General features: G+C 48.1%; 1 protein-coding gene across 5 annotated transcripts in view; it reads right to left on the bottom strand.

The window, feature by feature from the left end:
- Positions 1 to 7,703: 7,703 nt before the first annotated feature.
- The window catches only part of MON2 (MON2 homolog, regulator of endosome-to-Golgi trafficking), a 157,532-nt gene continuing 149,586 nt past the window's right edge, over positions 7,704 to 15,649 (bottom strand). For all 5 annotated transcript variants that reach the window (XM_029053129.1, XM_029053141.1, XM_029053136.1 and 2 more), the window contains one exon: positions 7,704 to 9,065. In XM_029053129.1, coding sequence (XP_028908962.1) covers positions 8,902 to 9,065 — 164 coding nt within the window. In that variant the 3' untranslated portion in view covers positions 7,704 to 8,901. The remainder of the gene's footprint in view (positions 9,066 to 15,649) is intronic.

The following is a 15,649-nucleotide window of genomic DNA, read 5'->3' as shown; positions in this document are numbered from 1 at the left end:
CTTAACTTCTCTGTGCCTCAGTTCCCTCATCTGTAAAATGGGGATTAAAACGGGGATCCCCACGTGGGACAACCTGATCACCTTGTATCTACCCCAGCACTTAGAACAGTGCTTTGCACATAGTAAGAGCTTAACAAATACCACCATTATTATTATTACTGTACTAAGCACTTGGGAGAGTATAATACAATAGAGTTGGTGGCTGTAACCCTGCTCTCAAGGAGCTTCCAATCTTAAGGCAACTGGAAGAGGTTTCAAAATCCTCTTTTTATCTCGAGGCGAGAATGAACGCCAGTTTTCTTTGAGGAAAGTCATGCTTCAGTGGCACTGCATCACTGACTTCATCAAGCAGACAAGTACAAAATATGCTTTGGATTATTCTTTCAATCATATTTTTTGAGCGCTTACTGTGTGCAAAGCATTGTACAAAGTGCTACAGAAGAAATGCTACAAAAATGGCTGTAATGGTGAAATTTACCTGTAGGGAAGGGGAGGGAGAGAGAGAGAGAGAAAGAGAGAGAGAGAGAGAGAGAGAGAATGAATAATAATTGCAGTATTTGTTAAGCACTTATTACGTGCCAGGCACTGTATCCACTGGGGAGGATATCAGCAAATCACACTCCCTATCCCCCATAGAGCTCACAGTTTCAATCCTCATTTTACAAATGAGGTACCGGAGGTATAGAGATGTGAACTGACTTACCCAAGGTCACGCAGAGGACAAGTGGCAGAGCCAGCATTAGAACCCATGACCGTCTCAGTCGCGGGCCTGTGCTCTATCCGCTACGCCGTGCTGTTTCTCAATGAATGAATGAATACATGAAAGCACTGCACTGTCCCATCCTCAAAGACGGTCGCAAGTGTCTGCAATGTCTGGCACCATTTTCACTCTTGCCTTTATAGTAGTAGAAATAAATAGTATTGTGCACTTGGTATGTGCCAGAATACTGTACTAAATGCTGGGAAAGAGTAGACAAATGGGATTTAAAAATGGACACTGTCCCTCGGGGGGCTCGCAATCACAATCTTCATTCATTCAATCTTATTTACTGAGGTCGTACTACATGCAGAACACTGTACTAGCGTTCCAGGCCAGAGGGAGGATATGGGCGAGGGGTCGGCGGCGAGACAGGCGAGATCGAGGTCCAGTGAGACAGTTAGCATTGGAGGAGCAAAGTGTGTGAGCTTGGGTGAAGTAGGAGGGTAGTGAGGTAGGAGGGGGCAAGGTGATGGACTGCTTTAAAGCCAATGGTGAGGTTTGTTTAATCCTGAGGGGGATGGGCAACCATTTGAATTTTTTGAGGAGTGGGGAAACACTTCTTGAGTGTTTTTGTAGAATAAAGATCTGGACGCCAAAGTGAAGAAGTATGGACTGGAGTGGGGAGAGACTGGAGGCTGGGAGGTCAAAGGAGGCTGATGAAGTAATCCAGGCACAATAAAATGAGCGATTGGATTAACATGTCTGCTCATTCTGTTCTGAGTATGGTGAGTAGGTGATGCTGCCGGAACTGCTCGAGAAGCAAACTGTGGCATTTTTTAAAATGCTTTTGTTAAGCACCTACTATGAGTCAAACTCTATTCTAAGCCCTGGGGTAGATACAAATTAATTAGGTTGGATGCAGGCCCTGTCCCACATGGGGCTCACAGACTAAGTAGGAGGGAGAACAGGAGAACTGAGGCACAGAGAAGTGAAGTGAGAAGTGTACGAAGCAAGGGCCTGGGAGTCAGAAGGACCTGGGTTCTAATTCCACTTCCTCCATACGCTCTGTGGCCTTTTGCAAGGCACAACTTCTCTCGGCTTCAGTTTCCTCATCTATAAAATGGAGGTTGACCGTGAGCCCCGTGGGGGACAGGAACTGTGTCTAACCTAATTAGTTGGTATAATCCGTGTGGTATTTGTTAAGCACTTACTATGTGCCAGGCACTGTATCGTTTAGACTGTGAGGCTGTTGTTGGGCAGGGATTGTCTTTACCTGAATTGTACATTCCAAGTGCGTAATACAGTGCTCTGTACACAGTAAGCGCTCAATGAATACGATTGAATGAATGAATATAAGCAAATCGGGTTGGACACAGTCCCTGTCCCACTTAAAAGGTCACAGTCTCAATCTCCAATTTTACAGATGAGGTTACTGAGGCCCAGAGAAGTGAAATGACTTGCCTAAGCAGACAGCAAACACAGCAGACAAATGGCATAGCTGGGATTAGAACCCACGACCTTCTGACTCCCAGGCCTATCCACTACACCAGGCTAGAACACTGTCTTGCACATAGTAAGCGCTTAACAAATACCGTTAAAAAAAAGTAACTCGCCCAAGGTCACAGAGTAAGCAATGGGTAGAGCTGGGATTAGAAGCCAGGTCCTCCGACTTCTGGGCTGTGCTCTTTCCACTAGGCCACGCTCCTCTCATCCTTGCTGCCTCGGTGGTGGCTCTGCACTTTCCAACCACACGGAAGGTCGGGCACCGTTCCGGCTCCGTCGGTCCACAGGGCCCAGCTTTCTTTTCTAAGTTCATGTGACTGACCGTGAGATCGTATCTCTGCGGGGGAATGGAGCTGAAGCTGCTGATGTGTGACGGACCCACCCTTCCACATTGTTTACACTTCAGTGGTTTTCCCCTTCTTCTTGGGCCACTGGCTCTCTGGTGAGCAGCATGATAAGAGAAGCAGCATGGCTCAATGAAAGGAGAAGCAGCATGGCTCAATGGAAAGAGCCCGGGCTTGGGAGTCATAGGTCATGGGTTCTAATCCCAGCTCTGCCACTTGTCTGCTGTGTGACCTTGGGCAAGTCACTTAACTTCTCTGTGCCTCAGTTACCTCATCTGTAAAAATGGGCATTTAAAAAAAAAATGTGAGCCCCACGTGGGACAACCTGATGACCCTGTATCTACCCCAGCGCTTAGAACAGTGCTCTGCACATGGTAAATGCTTAACAAATGCCATGATTATTATTATAAGAGAAGCAATGTTTTAAGGTGCCTTTGCTACCTTCACTCCCATTCTAATAATAATGGTGGTATTTAAGCGCTTACTCTGTGCCAAGCACTGTTCTAAGCACTGGGGGTGATACAAGGTGATCAGGTTGTCCCTCCAGGGGCTCACAGTTTTAATCCCCATTTTCTAGATGAGGTCACTGCGGCCCAGAGAAGTGAAGTGACTTGCCCAAAGTCACACAGCTGGCAAGTGGCGGAGCCGGGATTAGAACCCATGACCTCTGACTCCCAAGCCCGGGCTCTTTCCATTGAGCCACGTGGCTTCTAGGTGAGTGAGGCATTACACTGCTGCCACTTGTCAGCTGAGTGACTGTGGGCAAGTCACTTCACTTCTCTGTGCCTCTGTTACCTCATCTGTAAAATGGGGATTAACTGGGAGCCTCATGTGGGACAAGCTGATGACCCTGTATCTCCCCCAGCGCTTAGAACAGTGCTTGGCACATAGTAAGCGCTTAACAAATACCAACAGTATTATTATTATTAAATAGGGCTGCTCTGACAACCCAGGGTCTTTCTGAAAGTCACTGCTAACCCACCGGTGGCCGAAGGACCAATACCCTGTGCCACGTACGTGCACTGGATTATTATTTTTTTGTATATGTTATGTTCTTATTACGTGCCAGGAACTGTACTAAGTGCTGGGGTAGAGACGAGTTAATCAGTTTGGACCCAATCCAGGTCGCACTTAAAGGGCTCCCACTCTTAATCCCCAGTTTACAGATGAGGTCACTGAGGCCCAGAGAAGTGAAGCGACTTACCCAAGGTCACACAGCAGACCAGCGGCAGAGCTGGGATTAGAATCCAAGTCCTTCTGACTCCCAGGACCGGGCTCTATCCACTAGGCCACACTACTTCTCACTTGTATTTAGAGTAGAGAAGGGGGTTCGCTCCTGTCCGCGGCACCGTGAGTTTGAAGTGTTTTTCGGCAGCCGCTCACAACTGGCCACCCAGGCCCGGTGACCGGCGAGCAGCACTGTAAAATGGTGGGTTGGGGCTTGGGGAGGCTCCCGGTGACTCCGTCGCGCTCTCATCCGTTCTTGATCCCGCTGCGGGTGGAGCTCATCGGCCGTGAAAATGCTTTGGGTCTTTTTGATTACTTACCGAAGAGATAACAAAAATGATAATTATGGTATTTGTTAAGCGCTTACTATAATAATGATGGTATTTGTTAAGCGCTTACTCTGTGCCAGGCACAGTTCTAAGTGCTGGGGTAGATACAAGGTCATCAGGTTGTCCGCTCACAACAGTGTGGCTCAGTGGAAAGAGGCCAGGCTTGGGAGTCGGAGGTCATGGGTTCTAATCCCGACTCCTCCGCTAGTCAGCTGTGTGACCTTGGGCAAGTCACAACTTCTCTGTGCCTCAGTTACCTCATCTGTAAAATGGGGACGAAGGCTGTGAGCCCCCGTGGGACAACCTGATGACCTTGTATCTATCCCAGCGCTTAGAACAGTGCTTTGCACCTAGTAAGCACTTAACAAATAGCAACATTATTACTTCCCATTTTACAGATGAGGTAACTGAGGCACAGAGAAGTTAACGTCACACAGCAGACAAGTGGCGGAGCCGGGATTAGAATCCACGTCCTGACTCCCAAACCCGTGCTCCTTCCACTAAGCCATGCATATATTTAGGTGGGCGTGTTCAGAGGTGACTGGGGATAGGGAAAGGGCACCAAAACAGAAAATCCCGGGGTGCAGGGACCGAGGAGCTTCCTTTACAAGATGCAGTCCTGTTCCGACCCTTCCTAAGCTTGTCCGTGGCCACCACGCTCCGGCTACCGGAGTCAGGTGGCGGGAGGGGATCCATTCTCCACCCTCCCAAAAGGCCACTTGTGGCTGGGATCCCAGACCCTTTTTCTACCAAGAGAGCAGCACTGTTTTCTATTCGTGCCCCAGCCCCACCTCCACCGCCCAACTGATCCTCGCACTGAGGCTAGGCCGCACCAACCTCCTTGAAAATCCAAACTTCGGTTCCATCCCTGGAGTGAGTTTGAAGCATATTTCCTCAGTGGAGCCACTCTGATGGCCTCCAAAAGGGCACGCTGGCCATCTCGACTTGGTTTCCTTATAGGTACAGAAAGTCCGTTGCCTAGAGAGCCCAATTCCAGGCCGGCATTCAATTCCACACCAACGTCGAAGACCTTTGGGGAGAGTGGAGGGTTTCCTGGGGCAGACTGCTACCCGGTCATGGGTTTCTGCTGGATTCTTGTCCACCTGCTGAGCTGACTCCGCAAAGTGGTTCACCACCACTGTCCAGGGCTTCTTTCACGTGCGCCTCCGGGAGCCAACCACCAGCAAAGAGCAACGCCTGCAAGATCAAACCAACTATCGTCCTTCTAGGTACGCCTGGGAGATGGGAGGAAGATCCAGAAACTCGTCTTTGCACCTTTGCTCCACGCTCCTGGGCTGGAGTTAACAAACTTAAATGGGAGCAGAAAGGAAAAGGGAAAGGGAAAGGAGAGAATGGCAGCGAAAAAAGCAACAGGAAATGGGGGAAAAGAGGAGATGATAGGTGAAGAAAGGAATTATGGAAAAAAGGAAATGAAGAGAAGGGAAGTGAGGAAAAAGGATTCGGAGGAACAAGAAATGAGGGGGGGAAAAGGTTCCATGGGCCCCTAGGGATGTTAAGTCAAATTTGAAGTACATCAGTCTACGAATCAATTGTATTTACTGAGTGCTTACGGGATGCAGAGCACTGTACTGAGTGCTTGGGAGAGTACAATATAACAGAGCTGGTAGACACATTCCCTGCCCACAATGAGCTTACTACAGCCTAGTGGGACTAAGCCGCGTGGCCTAGTAGAAACGGCACAGGCCTGGGAGTCAGAGGACCTGGGTTCTAATCCCAGCTCCACCGTTTGTCTGCTGGGGTGATCTTGGGCAAGTCACTTCACTTCTCTAGGCCTCAGTTTGCCCAATCATCAAACAGGAATTCAATACCTGTTCTGAGCCCCATGAGGGACACGGACTGTGTCTAATCAGATAACTAATTATAGAAGCAGAGTGGCTCGGTGGAAAGAGCCCGGGCTTGGGAGTCAGAGGTCATGGGTTCGAGTCCCGGCTCTGCCACTTGTCAGCTGTGTGACTGTGGGCAAGTCACTTCACTTCTCTGTGCCTCAGTGACCTCATCTGTAAAACGGGGATTAACTGTGAGCCTCACGTGGGACCACCTGATTACCCTGTATCTACCCCAGTGCTTAGTACAGTGCTCGGCACATAGTAAGCACTTAACAAATACCAACATTATTATTATAACCTTGAATCTACTCAGTGCTTAGAACAGTGCTTGACACATAGTAAGCAATTAACAAATAATTAACAAGTCAATTATTACTATTATTGTTTAAATCCGATTTGGTTTTTAAACATTGTTACTTCATAAGTGTCTGCAGAAACTCCTCTAACAATGACTTGTTTTTTTTCACCACTTCAGAGTCAGTCCTAACATATCCTAGTTCATTATCGCAATAGCAACACCTTCGTGTTTGACATTATATAACATAATCTAGCATTCTTTAAGGGCCTGAGAGTTCTGGGTTATAGTCTAAATCCTACTGGAACATAATTACTGAAAAAATCGTGTCTGCCTGTCTCCCCCTTTGGATGAAAAGACTCCTGGAAGACAGGGACTGTGTCTTTTGCTTAGGCTGTACTCTCTCAAGCACTTAGTACATTGCTCGGCACAAAGTAGGTGCTCAAGAAATACTCCCGAAATGCCATTTCCAACAGCTGCCCACAGAATGGCAAAACCTTGCATTCATTCATTCATTCATTAACTTATTTGTTTTACTTTATTAAGATAGTGCTTCAGGCTGGGACCCTAATCTAGAATTTAAGATAACGATAGAGATGAGTAAACACATCTCCGAAGAGAGGTGGTCCATACAGCAGTCAGTCAAGTGTATTTTTTGGATAGAGCACCGGCCTGGGAGTCAGAAAGTCACGGGTTCTAATCCCAGCTCCACTACTTGTCAGCTGTGTGACCTTGGGCAAATCATTTCACTTCTCTGAGCCTCAGTCCCCTCATCTGTAAAATGGGGATTGAGACTGTGAGCCCCACGTGGGACAGGGACAGTGGTCAACCCGATTTTGCTTATATCCGCTTAGTTCTGTGTCTGGCACAATGAGCTTACCAAATACCACAGTAATTATTATTATTATTTTGGGCAGAGCACTGTAATACGCACCTGGGAAAGTATGACACAGCAACAAACAGACACATCCCCTAACCACGACAAGCTTATATAGCAATGTCAGGGTTTGTAGCGATCTCAAATTAAGGGAAAAGTGGAAAGGAAAAGTCTTTGGACATATGGAAGTCTTAAGAAAGATGTTCCCAATTAGATGGATGGAGATAAGAATTGTGCAATTAATAAGCACTACATTCACTCTACTGTTCCCAAAACCATTAGAATATCCATTATTACATACCTCCCTCCAATCTAACCCATTCCAACAGGTCTAGGAGTCTGATGAGATTAAAGGTCCTCAGCCCACCAAAATCATCCTGAGGCCACTAGGATTTTGATGTGCAATCACAATTTTAAAGTTCTCCGTGCCTTCGTATCAATGTCTACAAAACCGCAGCTCAGAGCCCAGTCAAGAAAAAATACAGTAAGCTAAGGCAGAGTTCCATTTTCTCAAAAACCAATTAAAAGTATTCGAGACTGCTCTACTTCCATTATCTAGGCATAGGAAAGTGGAAACGAAATTGTAGTTTTACTCCAAGACAATGTTTACTGCACTTCTAAATGTGTGACTACCTTCAAAAATACACTTCTCATCATCTGAAAATACGTACACATTTTATATTTAAAGGTTAGCATAATTCCCGTCATTGAAAAGACATTCCGAAATGAAATACGGAAAACGGGTGAAATGAACAAAACGTTGTTGCGGCCCAGATTCTGAAATACTAGAAATATATCTGCATATGACAAAATTCAAAAACAGCAACAAGTACCTTGGGGGAGGGGAACGGGAAACAGATAGAAAACCAAATATGAATTGTTCTTGAAAATCCAGTCTGTCGATACAAAAATGGAGTAACTGAAGATGACAGTTGAAAGTAACACTTTGAGATCGTAATTCTCCATATACTTCAATGAGTTAATCGAAAATTCCAAAGAGCAGAGTTTTAAATCATTAAATCGCAGACCGTCGACCACTCTCTTAATATGACCGCCCGACCCGGTGAGATATTTGATGGCCACTGATACATTAAAAATAAGTACAAAGATGACTGCGTGATCGTGTATGGATCGATATTTTAAGAAGGCAAATCAGAGTGAAAATGCAAGCATACAGCTGACTACTCGTGAGAAACACATCGTCAGGCATTTAACATCCTCGATATTTTAGAAATTTAAATAATAAATGCAACTATTTTATACACAACTGTACCATTTATTTTACACGCAGGTCTATCGGTTCCCTTTGTTTACAAAGGCTGGCTACAGATATTATGGAATGTTACAGTACCATCTTGCATAAAATTTGAGTACAATCTTGTACTTGGAAAAAAAGGGTGCAAAACACCAGCCTCAGAAATTCGACTGCATGGAAATACTTTTTCTTTCGTCTTAATTACAGCATGAACACACCCACACGCCACAAACTGTACAGAAGCCCACTCTTGGGTCGTCGCTTCCGGATCCCGTCGCGGGTACGTTCGATTAAAAAGGCTGCCGTCCAGCCTGCAGACGCCGGTTCAAGCCTGACGCCGCCGCTGCCCGTGCTAGCATCTTGGGTGAGGTGGAAGCTTCCGTTCCCGGATTTCTGAGGGCCCGTCGAGTGGAATTCCGAGGAGGGCAACCGGGGCCCGCCCCCCAGTACGCTGCAAGGGCAAGTCCAACTCAGAAGTCAACCCGGTCTCCTACGGTGTCTTTGTGTCTCCCCCTCCTCTCCGGTCAGGATTCTCCATTTTGTACCTTGGTTGCCGGTGGGTGCATGAAGTCCTTAAAGGGAACGAGGGCCTCTTTCAGCGCACAGCAGACCTCGGCCGAAGAGCAGGTTATACATTCTACTAGGGTGGGATACAAGGCGATCACTTGGGCCCAGGTGCTGCCGTCGACTGCAAAACAGATGAAATGGACACCGCTGAAAAAACGCCGCCGAGTGGGATAGTTGCAAAGGAAAGGTTTTCATTCAACAGTATTTATTGAGCGCTTACTATGTGCAATGCATTGTACCAAGCGCTTGACGGGGAACCTATAAACCAAGGTCTCACTCGATGTAGAGAAAGAGATTGGCTCCCTCCAGACCGTTCTCCTCCTCTAGACCGTTCTCCCCCTCTAGACTGTAAGCTTGCTGTGGGCAGGGAATGTGTCTGCTACATTGTTCTCTCCCCAGAGCTTAACACAGTCAGTCAGTCAATCGTAGTCGGTCGATCGTATTTATCGAGCCCTTACTGTGCACACTGAACTAAGTGCTTGGGAGAAAACAATGTAACAGACACATTCCCTGCCCACAATGAGCTTACGGTTTAGAAGGGAAGACAGACATCAATATAAATAAATGAATTACAGATATATACATACGTGCTGTGGGGCTGGGAAGGGGATGAATAAAGGAAGCAAGTCAGGATGACGCAAAAGGGAGTTGAAGAGTACAGTGCTCTGCATACAGTAAGCGCTCAATAAATACGATTGAATGTCTCTGCACTTGGTAAGCGATCAATAAATACCACTGATGGATTCAAAAAAGGCTTCGGTTTTCTTACTGTTCCTAGGATAAGAAGGTTTTCTAAAACTGGCCGAGGCAGATAATGAAGAAACCACTCCATAAGTGTGAGGCGTCATCCACAATGGGACAAAAAGAAAAAAACCTCTTTCTCATAGGTGAAGTAAAATGGACTATTTTAAAGTGGAAAATCTGGAATCAGAAACATGACCAAAAATTGAGTTAGGGAAAAAAATTTAGATTTTTAAACAATCACTAGAAGGAATGGGTGTGTCCATTTATGAATACCAAACTCGAGCTGAATAATTTATATTTATAAATCCCTCAAGTACTGGTCCTACTATTGAGGATTCCGCCAGTGAATTCTGGGAAATTTTAAAGGCTAATGACCGTATGAGGGCAGGAATGTGCCTGACGTTATATTGTACTCTCCCAAGCGCTCAGTACAGTGCTTTGTATACAGTAAGCGCTCGATAAATAGGACAATGAATGAATTCCTTTTTTAAAAGGAATACACACCACTGGAAATCCCTAAGGCCTCATTTCCCCTCTGTGTCCCCCATGCACTTGGCTGTGAATTTGGATGTCTGGCCAGCAGCACAAACTCAGTATGCCCCAAACAGAACTCCTCATCTCCCCACCCAAACCCCGTCTCTCCCATCACTGTAGACGACAGCACCGCCATCCTTAGCTCACAAGCCTTTAACACTGGCATTATCCTCAACTCACCTCTCTCATTCAACCCACATTATCAGCGTCACCAAATCCTGTCGGTTCAACCTTCACGACAACTCTAAAATCTGCCCTTTTCTCTTTGGCCAAACCGCTTCTACTTATCCTATCCCGCCTCGACCACCGCTCGCTGATCTCCTCGGCTCCTGTCTCTCCTCATTCCCGCCCTTACCTCACTCGGCTGGCCGGATCGCTTTCTTAAAAAAACTCTTTAGTCCACGTCTCCCTAGTCCTCCAGCACCTCCAGTGGGTGTCCATCCATCTCCACGGCAAACAAAAGAAACTCCTTACCATTGGCTTTAAAGCTCTCAATCAGTTCTCCACTTCCTACCTGAGCTTGCTCATTTCCTACTCGAATCCAGCCCACACACTTTGCTTCTCTAACACCAACCTACTCATCTCATCTTTCTCATCGCTGACGCCTCGCATTCTCCCTCTGGCCTGGAGCTCCTTCCTCTTTCATCTCCTACAGATCACCACTCGCCACACCTTCAAAGTCATTCCTAAAACCACAGCTCCGAGAGGCCTTCCCCAGTTGCTACCATATTAGTACAAGCACTTATCCTCTCCCGTCTCGATTACTGTATCAGCCTCCTGTCTTTCCCCAGTCCAGTCCATACTTCCCTCTGCTGCCCGGATCATTTTCCTACAAAACACTCAGGATATATTCCCCCACTCCTCAAGAAACTTCGGTGGTTGAACCTTCCCCCTCAATATCAAACAAAAACGCCTCACCATTTGCTTAAAAATAGTCTATCACCTTTCCCTCTCCTACCTCACCTTGCTACCCTCCTACTTCAACCCTGCCCGCACACTTCGCTCCTCTACTGTTAACCTTCTGAAGGTTAAGGTTACTGTTAACCCAGAGAAGCAGTGTGGCTCCAGAGACGCACCGTGGCTTAGTGGAAAGAGCCCGGGCTTGGGAGTCAGAGGTCCACTCAGCTGTGTGACCTTGGGCAAGTCACTTAACTTCTCTGTGCCTCAGTAACCTCATCTGTAAAATGGGGATGAAGACTGTGAGCCCCATGTGGGGCAACTTGATTACTCCAGCGCTTAGAACAGTGCTTGGCACACAGTAAGCACTACATCTCCGCCCCGTCCTCTCCCCCTCCCTTCAGGCTCGCATCTCCTCCTGCCTCCAGGATGTCTCCACCTGGATGTCGGCCCGCCACCTAAAACTCAAAGTGAGCGAGACTGAGCTCCTCATCTTCCCTCCCAAACCCGGTCCTCTCCCAGACTTCCCTATCACCGTGGATGGCACGACCGTCCTTCCCGTCTCTCGGGCCCGCGATCTCGGTGTCATCCTTGACTCGTCCCTCTCGTTCACCCCGCACATCCTATCCGTTACCGAGACCTGCCGGTTTCACCTCTACAATATCGCCGAGATCCGCCCTTTTCTCTCCACCCAAACGGCTACCTTACTGCTACGGGCTCTCGTTATATCCTGGCTAGGCTACTGTGTCAGCCTTCTCTCTGACCTCCCTTCCTCCTCTCTCGCCGCGCTCCAGTCTATTCTTCACTCCGCTGCCCGGTTCATCTTCCTGCAGAAACGATCTGGGCATGTCACTCCCCTCCTTAAACAACTCCAGTGGTTGCCTATCGACCTCCGCTCCAAACAAAAACTCCTCATTCTAAGCTTCAAGGCTCTACGTCACCTTGCCCCTTCCTACCTCTCCTCCCTTCTCTCTTTCTACCACCCACCCGGCACGCTCCGCTCCTCCGCCGCCCACCTCCTCACCGTCCCTCGGTCTCGCCCATCCCGCCGTCGACCCCCGGGCCACGTCCTCCCGCGGTCCCGGAACGCCCTCCCTCCTCACCTCCGCCAAACTGATTCTCTTCCCCTCTTCAAAACCCTACTTAAAACTCACCTCCTCCAAGAGGCCTTCCCAGACTGAGCTCCCTTCTCCCTCTACTCCCTCTACCACCCCCCCTTCACCTCTCCGCAGCTTAACCCTCTTTTCCCCCCATCTCCCTCTGCTCCTCCCCCTCTCCCTTCCCATCCCCTCAGCACTGTACTCGTCCGCTCAATTGCATATATTTTCATTACCCTATTTATTTTGTTAATGAAATGTACATCGCCTCGATTCTATTTAGTTGCCATTGTTTTTACGAGATGTTCTCCCCCTCGACTCTATTTATTGCCATTGTTCTCGTCTGTCCGTCTCCTCCCATTAGACTGTAAGCCCGTCAAACGGCAGGGACCATCTCTATCTGTTGCCGACTTGTTCATTCCAAGCAGAGCACATAGTAAGCGCTCAATAAATACTATTGAATGAATGAATGAATAAACATATACCACCATTATTATTATTATTCTTGCTGGACCTCAATCTCACCTGTCTCGCAGCCAACCCCTCGCCCACGTCCTCCCTCCTGGAATATCCCTCCTCAAATCCAACAATTACTCTCTTCCCCAACCCGAATCTCCTCCAAGAGGCCTTCCCTAAGGCCTCCTTTTCTCTTCTCCCACTCCCTTCTGTCGCCCTGACTTGCTCCCTTTATTCATCCCCGCTCCCAGCCCCACAGCACTTATGTCCATATCTGCCATTAATGTATTTATATCAACATATGCCTCCCCTTCTGGACTGTAAGCTCACTGTGGGCAGGGAATGTGTTTTACTCTTTTGCTGGATTTTGCCCAGTGCTCAGTATAGCGTTCTGCACAGAGTAAGTGCTCAATAAATATGAAAGAACTGAACTGAACTAAGCCCTCATTTTCCTTATTCCCTCTCCCTTCTGCACCACCCTTGCACGTGGGTTTGTACCCTTTAATCACTTGATAGTCACCCATCTTCAGCTCCACAGTATTATTGTACACATTCATAATGCATTTTAACGTCAGTCTTCCTGTCTTGTCCACATCCTGCCTCTGGCCTAGAACTCCCTCCCTGTCCACAGATGCCAGACCAGCACTCTCCCCACCTTCAAAGCCTTATTAAAAGCCCATGCCCTTCAAGAGGCTTTCCCCGACTATGCCCTCATATCCCCTACTCCCTCTTCCATCTGCATTTTATGCATTTAAAATTCACCCCACCCTCAGCACTTATGTACATTTCTGAAATTAATTCATTTTAATTAATCTCCTTCTAAACTGTGAACTCCCTGTGGGCAGGGAACAGGTCTACCGATTCTGTAGTATTGCATTCTCCCAAGCCCTGGGTTCTGATCCCTGGTCTGCCACTTGTGGGCTGTGTGACTCCGGGTAAGTCACTTCACTTCTCCATGCCTCAGTTACCTTGGACTGCGTTCAACCTGATTAGCTTGTATGTATTTTAGTATAGTGTCTGGCACTTAGGAAGTGCTTAATAAATACCATAAAAAAGCACTCAGTGCAGTGCTTTGCACACAGTAAGTGCTCAAGTACCATTGATTGATTGGGCAGGGAAAGTGTCTACCAACTCTGCTGTATTGTATTATCCCAAGCACTTAGTACAGTGCTCTGTACAAGTCAGTGCTCAAATGCCAACGACTGAATGACGGGGCATCCATCTTCTGGAGCATCTCCCACTTCTCTTGTTGCTGGGGTGACTGGTAGTGACACTAGTGCCCAGTCCAGATTGGGACTGATTAGCCGGGGTGGGGGGAGAGAAGGGAGTGACACTGCTTCACAGGACCCTGCCAACTGGTTCCGTGCTCTGCAAAGCCATCGTGCCCAAGGTCGCACAGCAGACAAGTGGTGGAGTTGGGATTAGAACCCATGACCTTCCGACTCCCAGGCCCGTGCTCTACGCACTACGCCATGCTGGTCCCCTAATCTGATCGGCCGCAGGCTCTCTGGGCAGGACAGGGGCAAGATGGGCCAGTGGCTCCCGGACAGGGTATCGGCTGGTCTCTGGGGCCTAGGTGCCCCCAGAGAGGCTCCAGCCTGGCCCTCACGCCCAGTCTCCGTGCCCAGAATACCACCGTCTCTGAGACCAAATGGGGAAGGAACGGAACTGCTTACTGTCTCCGCTCTCCTCACGCCCCTAAACCTATGGGGACATCCAACTAGCTGCTTTACCTCCATATTGCCAGGCTTGTGCGGGGAGGAAGAGTGAGTCCATTGTTGGGCAGGGATTGTCTCTATCTGTTGCCGATTTGTACATTCCAAGCGCTTAGGACAGTGCTCTGCACATAGTAAGCGTTCAATAAACGCGACTGAATGAATGAATGGAGATGGCAGCTCTCTCTGATCCCATGAAGTCGGTGCCATTGGCGGTAAACGGCAGCTCTGTCACCGGACAAGGGTGTTGCTCGCTCTGCCTCGTCCCGAGGGGTGCCCGTGTGTCGACGAGGCACGGGGCGGGGGTGGGGGAGACGGCACCGCTGCGGCCCGGGAAACGAGGTTGTTCAGGGTGACCGGGGCGGGAAACCCCCACCATCTTTTATTCGTTCATTCAATTGTATTTATTAAGCGTTTAATGTGTGCAGAGCACTGTACAATACAGCAATGAAGGGTGACAATCCCTGCTCACAGCAAGTTCTCAGTCTAGAGGCGGGGAGACAGACATCAATACAAACAGAGAAGCCGCGCGGCTCAGCGGAGAGAGCATGGGCTTAGGAGTCTGAGGACACGGGTTCTAATCCCGTCTCTGCCACCTGTCAGCTGTGTGACCTTGGGCAAATCACTTCACTTCTCAGTGCCTCAGTTACCTCATCTGGAAAATGGGGATTAAGACTGTAAGCCTCACGTGGGACAACCTCATTACCCTGTATCTGCCCCAGCGCTTAGAACAGTGCTCAGCACATAGTAAGCACTTAACAAATACCAACATTATTATTATTATTATTATTAATAAACAAACAGACACGAATAGAAATAAATAAAATGGACTTGGGTCCTGTGCTTTTGGCTTCTGTTGTACTTTCCGGGGCTCACAGCACAGTGCTCTGCACTCAGGAAGTGCTGCTTATCTCGCTTTCAAGTGATCAGTGAGCAAATCATAACATCCCCTTCTCCAGTCAGGTCTCCCTGTCCACCTCCACTTCCTCCTGAGCCCCCCTCACTGCCCCCTTTTTATTATTGGTATTTGTTAGGCACTAACTTTGTGACAGACTCTGTACTAAGCGTGAGGTAGATACAAGCTAATCAGGTTGGACGCACTCCCTGTCCCTTATGGGGCTCGCAGTCTCAATCCTCATTTTACAGATGAGATAACTGAGGCCCAGAGAAGTGAAGTGACTTTCCCAAGGCGCACAGCAGCCAAGAGGAGGAGCTGGGATTAGAACCCAGATCTTCCTGGCTCCCAGACCTGGGCTCTATCT

This window comes from Ornithorhynchus anatinus, chromosome 2 (genome assembly GCF_004115215.2).
Source record: "Ornithorhynchus anatinus isolate Pmale09 chromosome 2, mOrnAna1.pri.v4, whole genome shotgun sequence".
NCBI classification, from domain to species: Eukaryota; Metazoa; Chordata; class Mammalia; order Monotremata; family Ornithorhynchidae; genus Ornithorhynchus; species Ornithorhynchus anatinus.
Note: the sequence above shows the minus strand (reverse complement) of the source record. Positions and strands in the feature narration are given on the sequence as shown.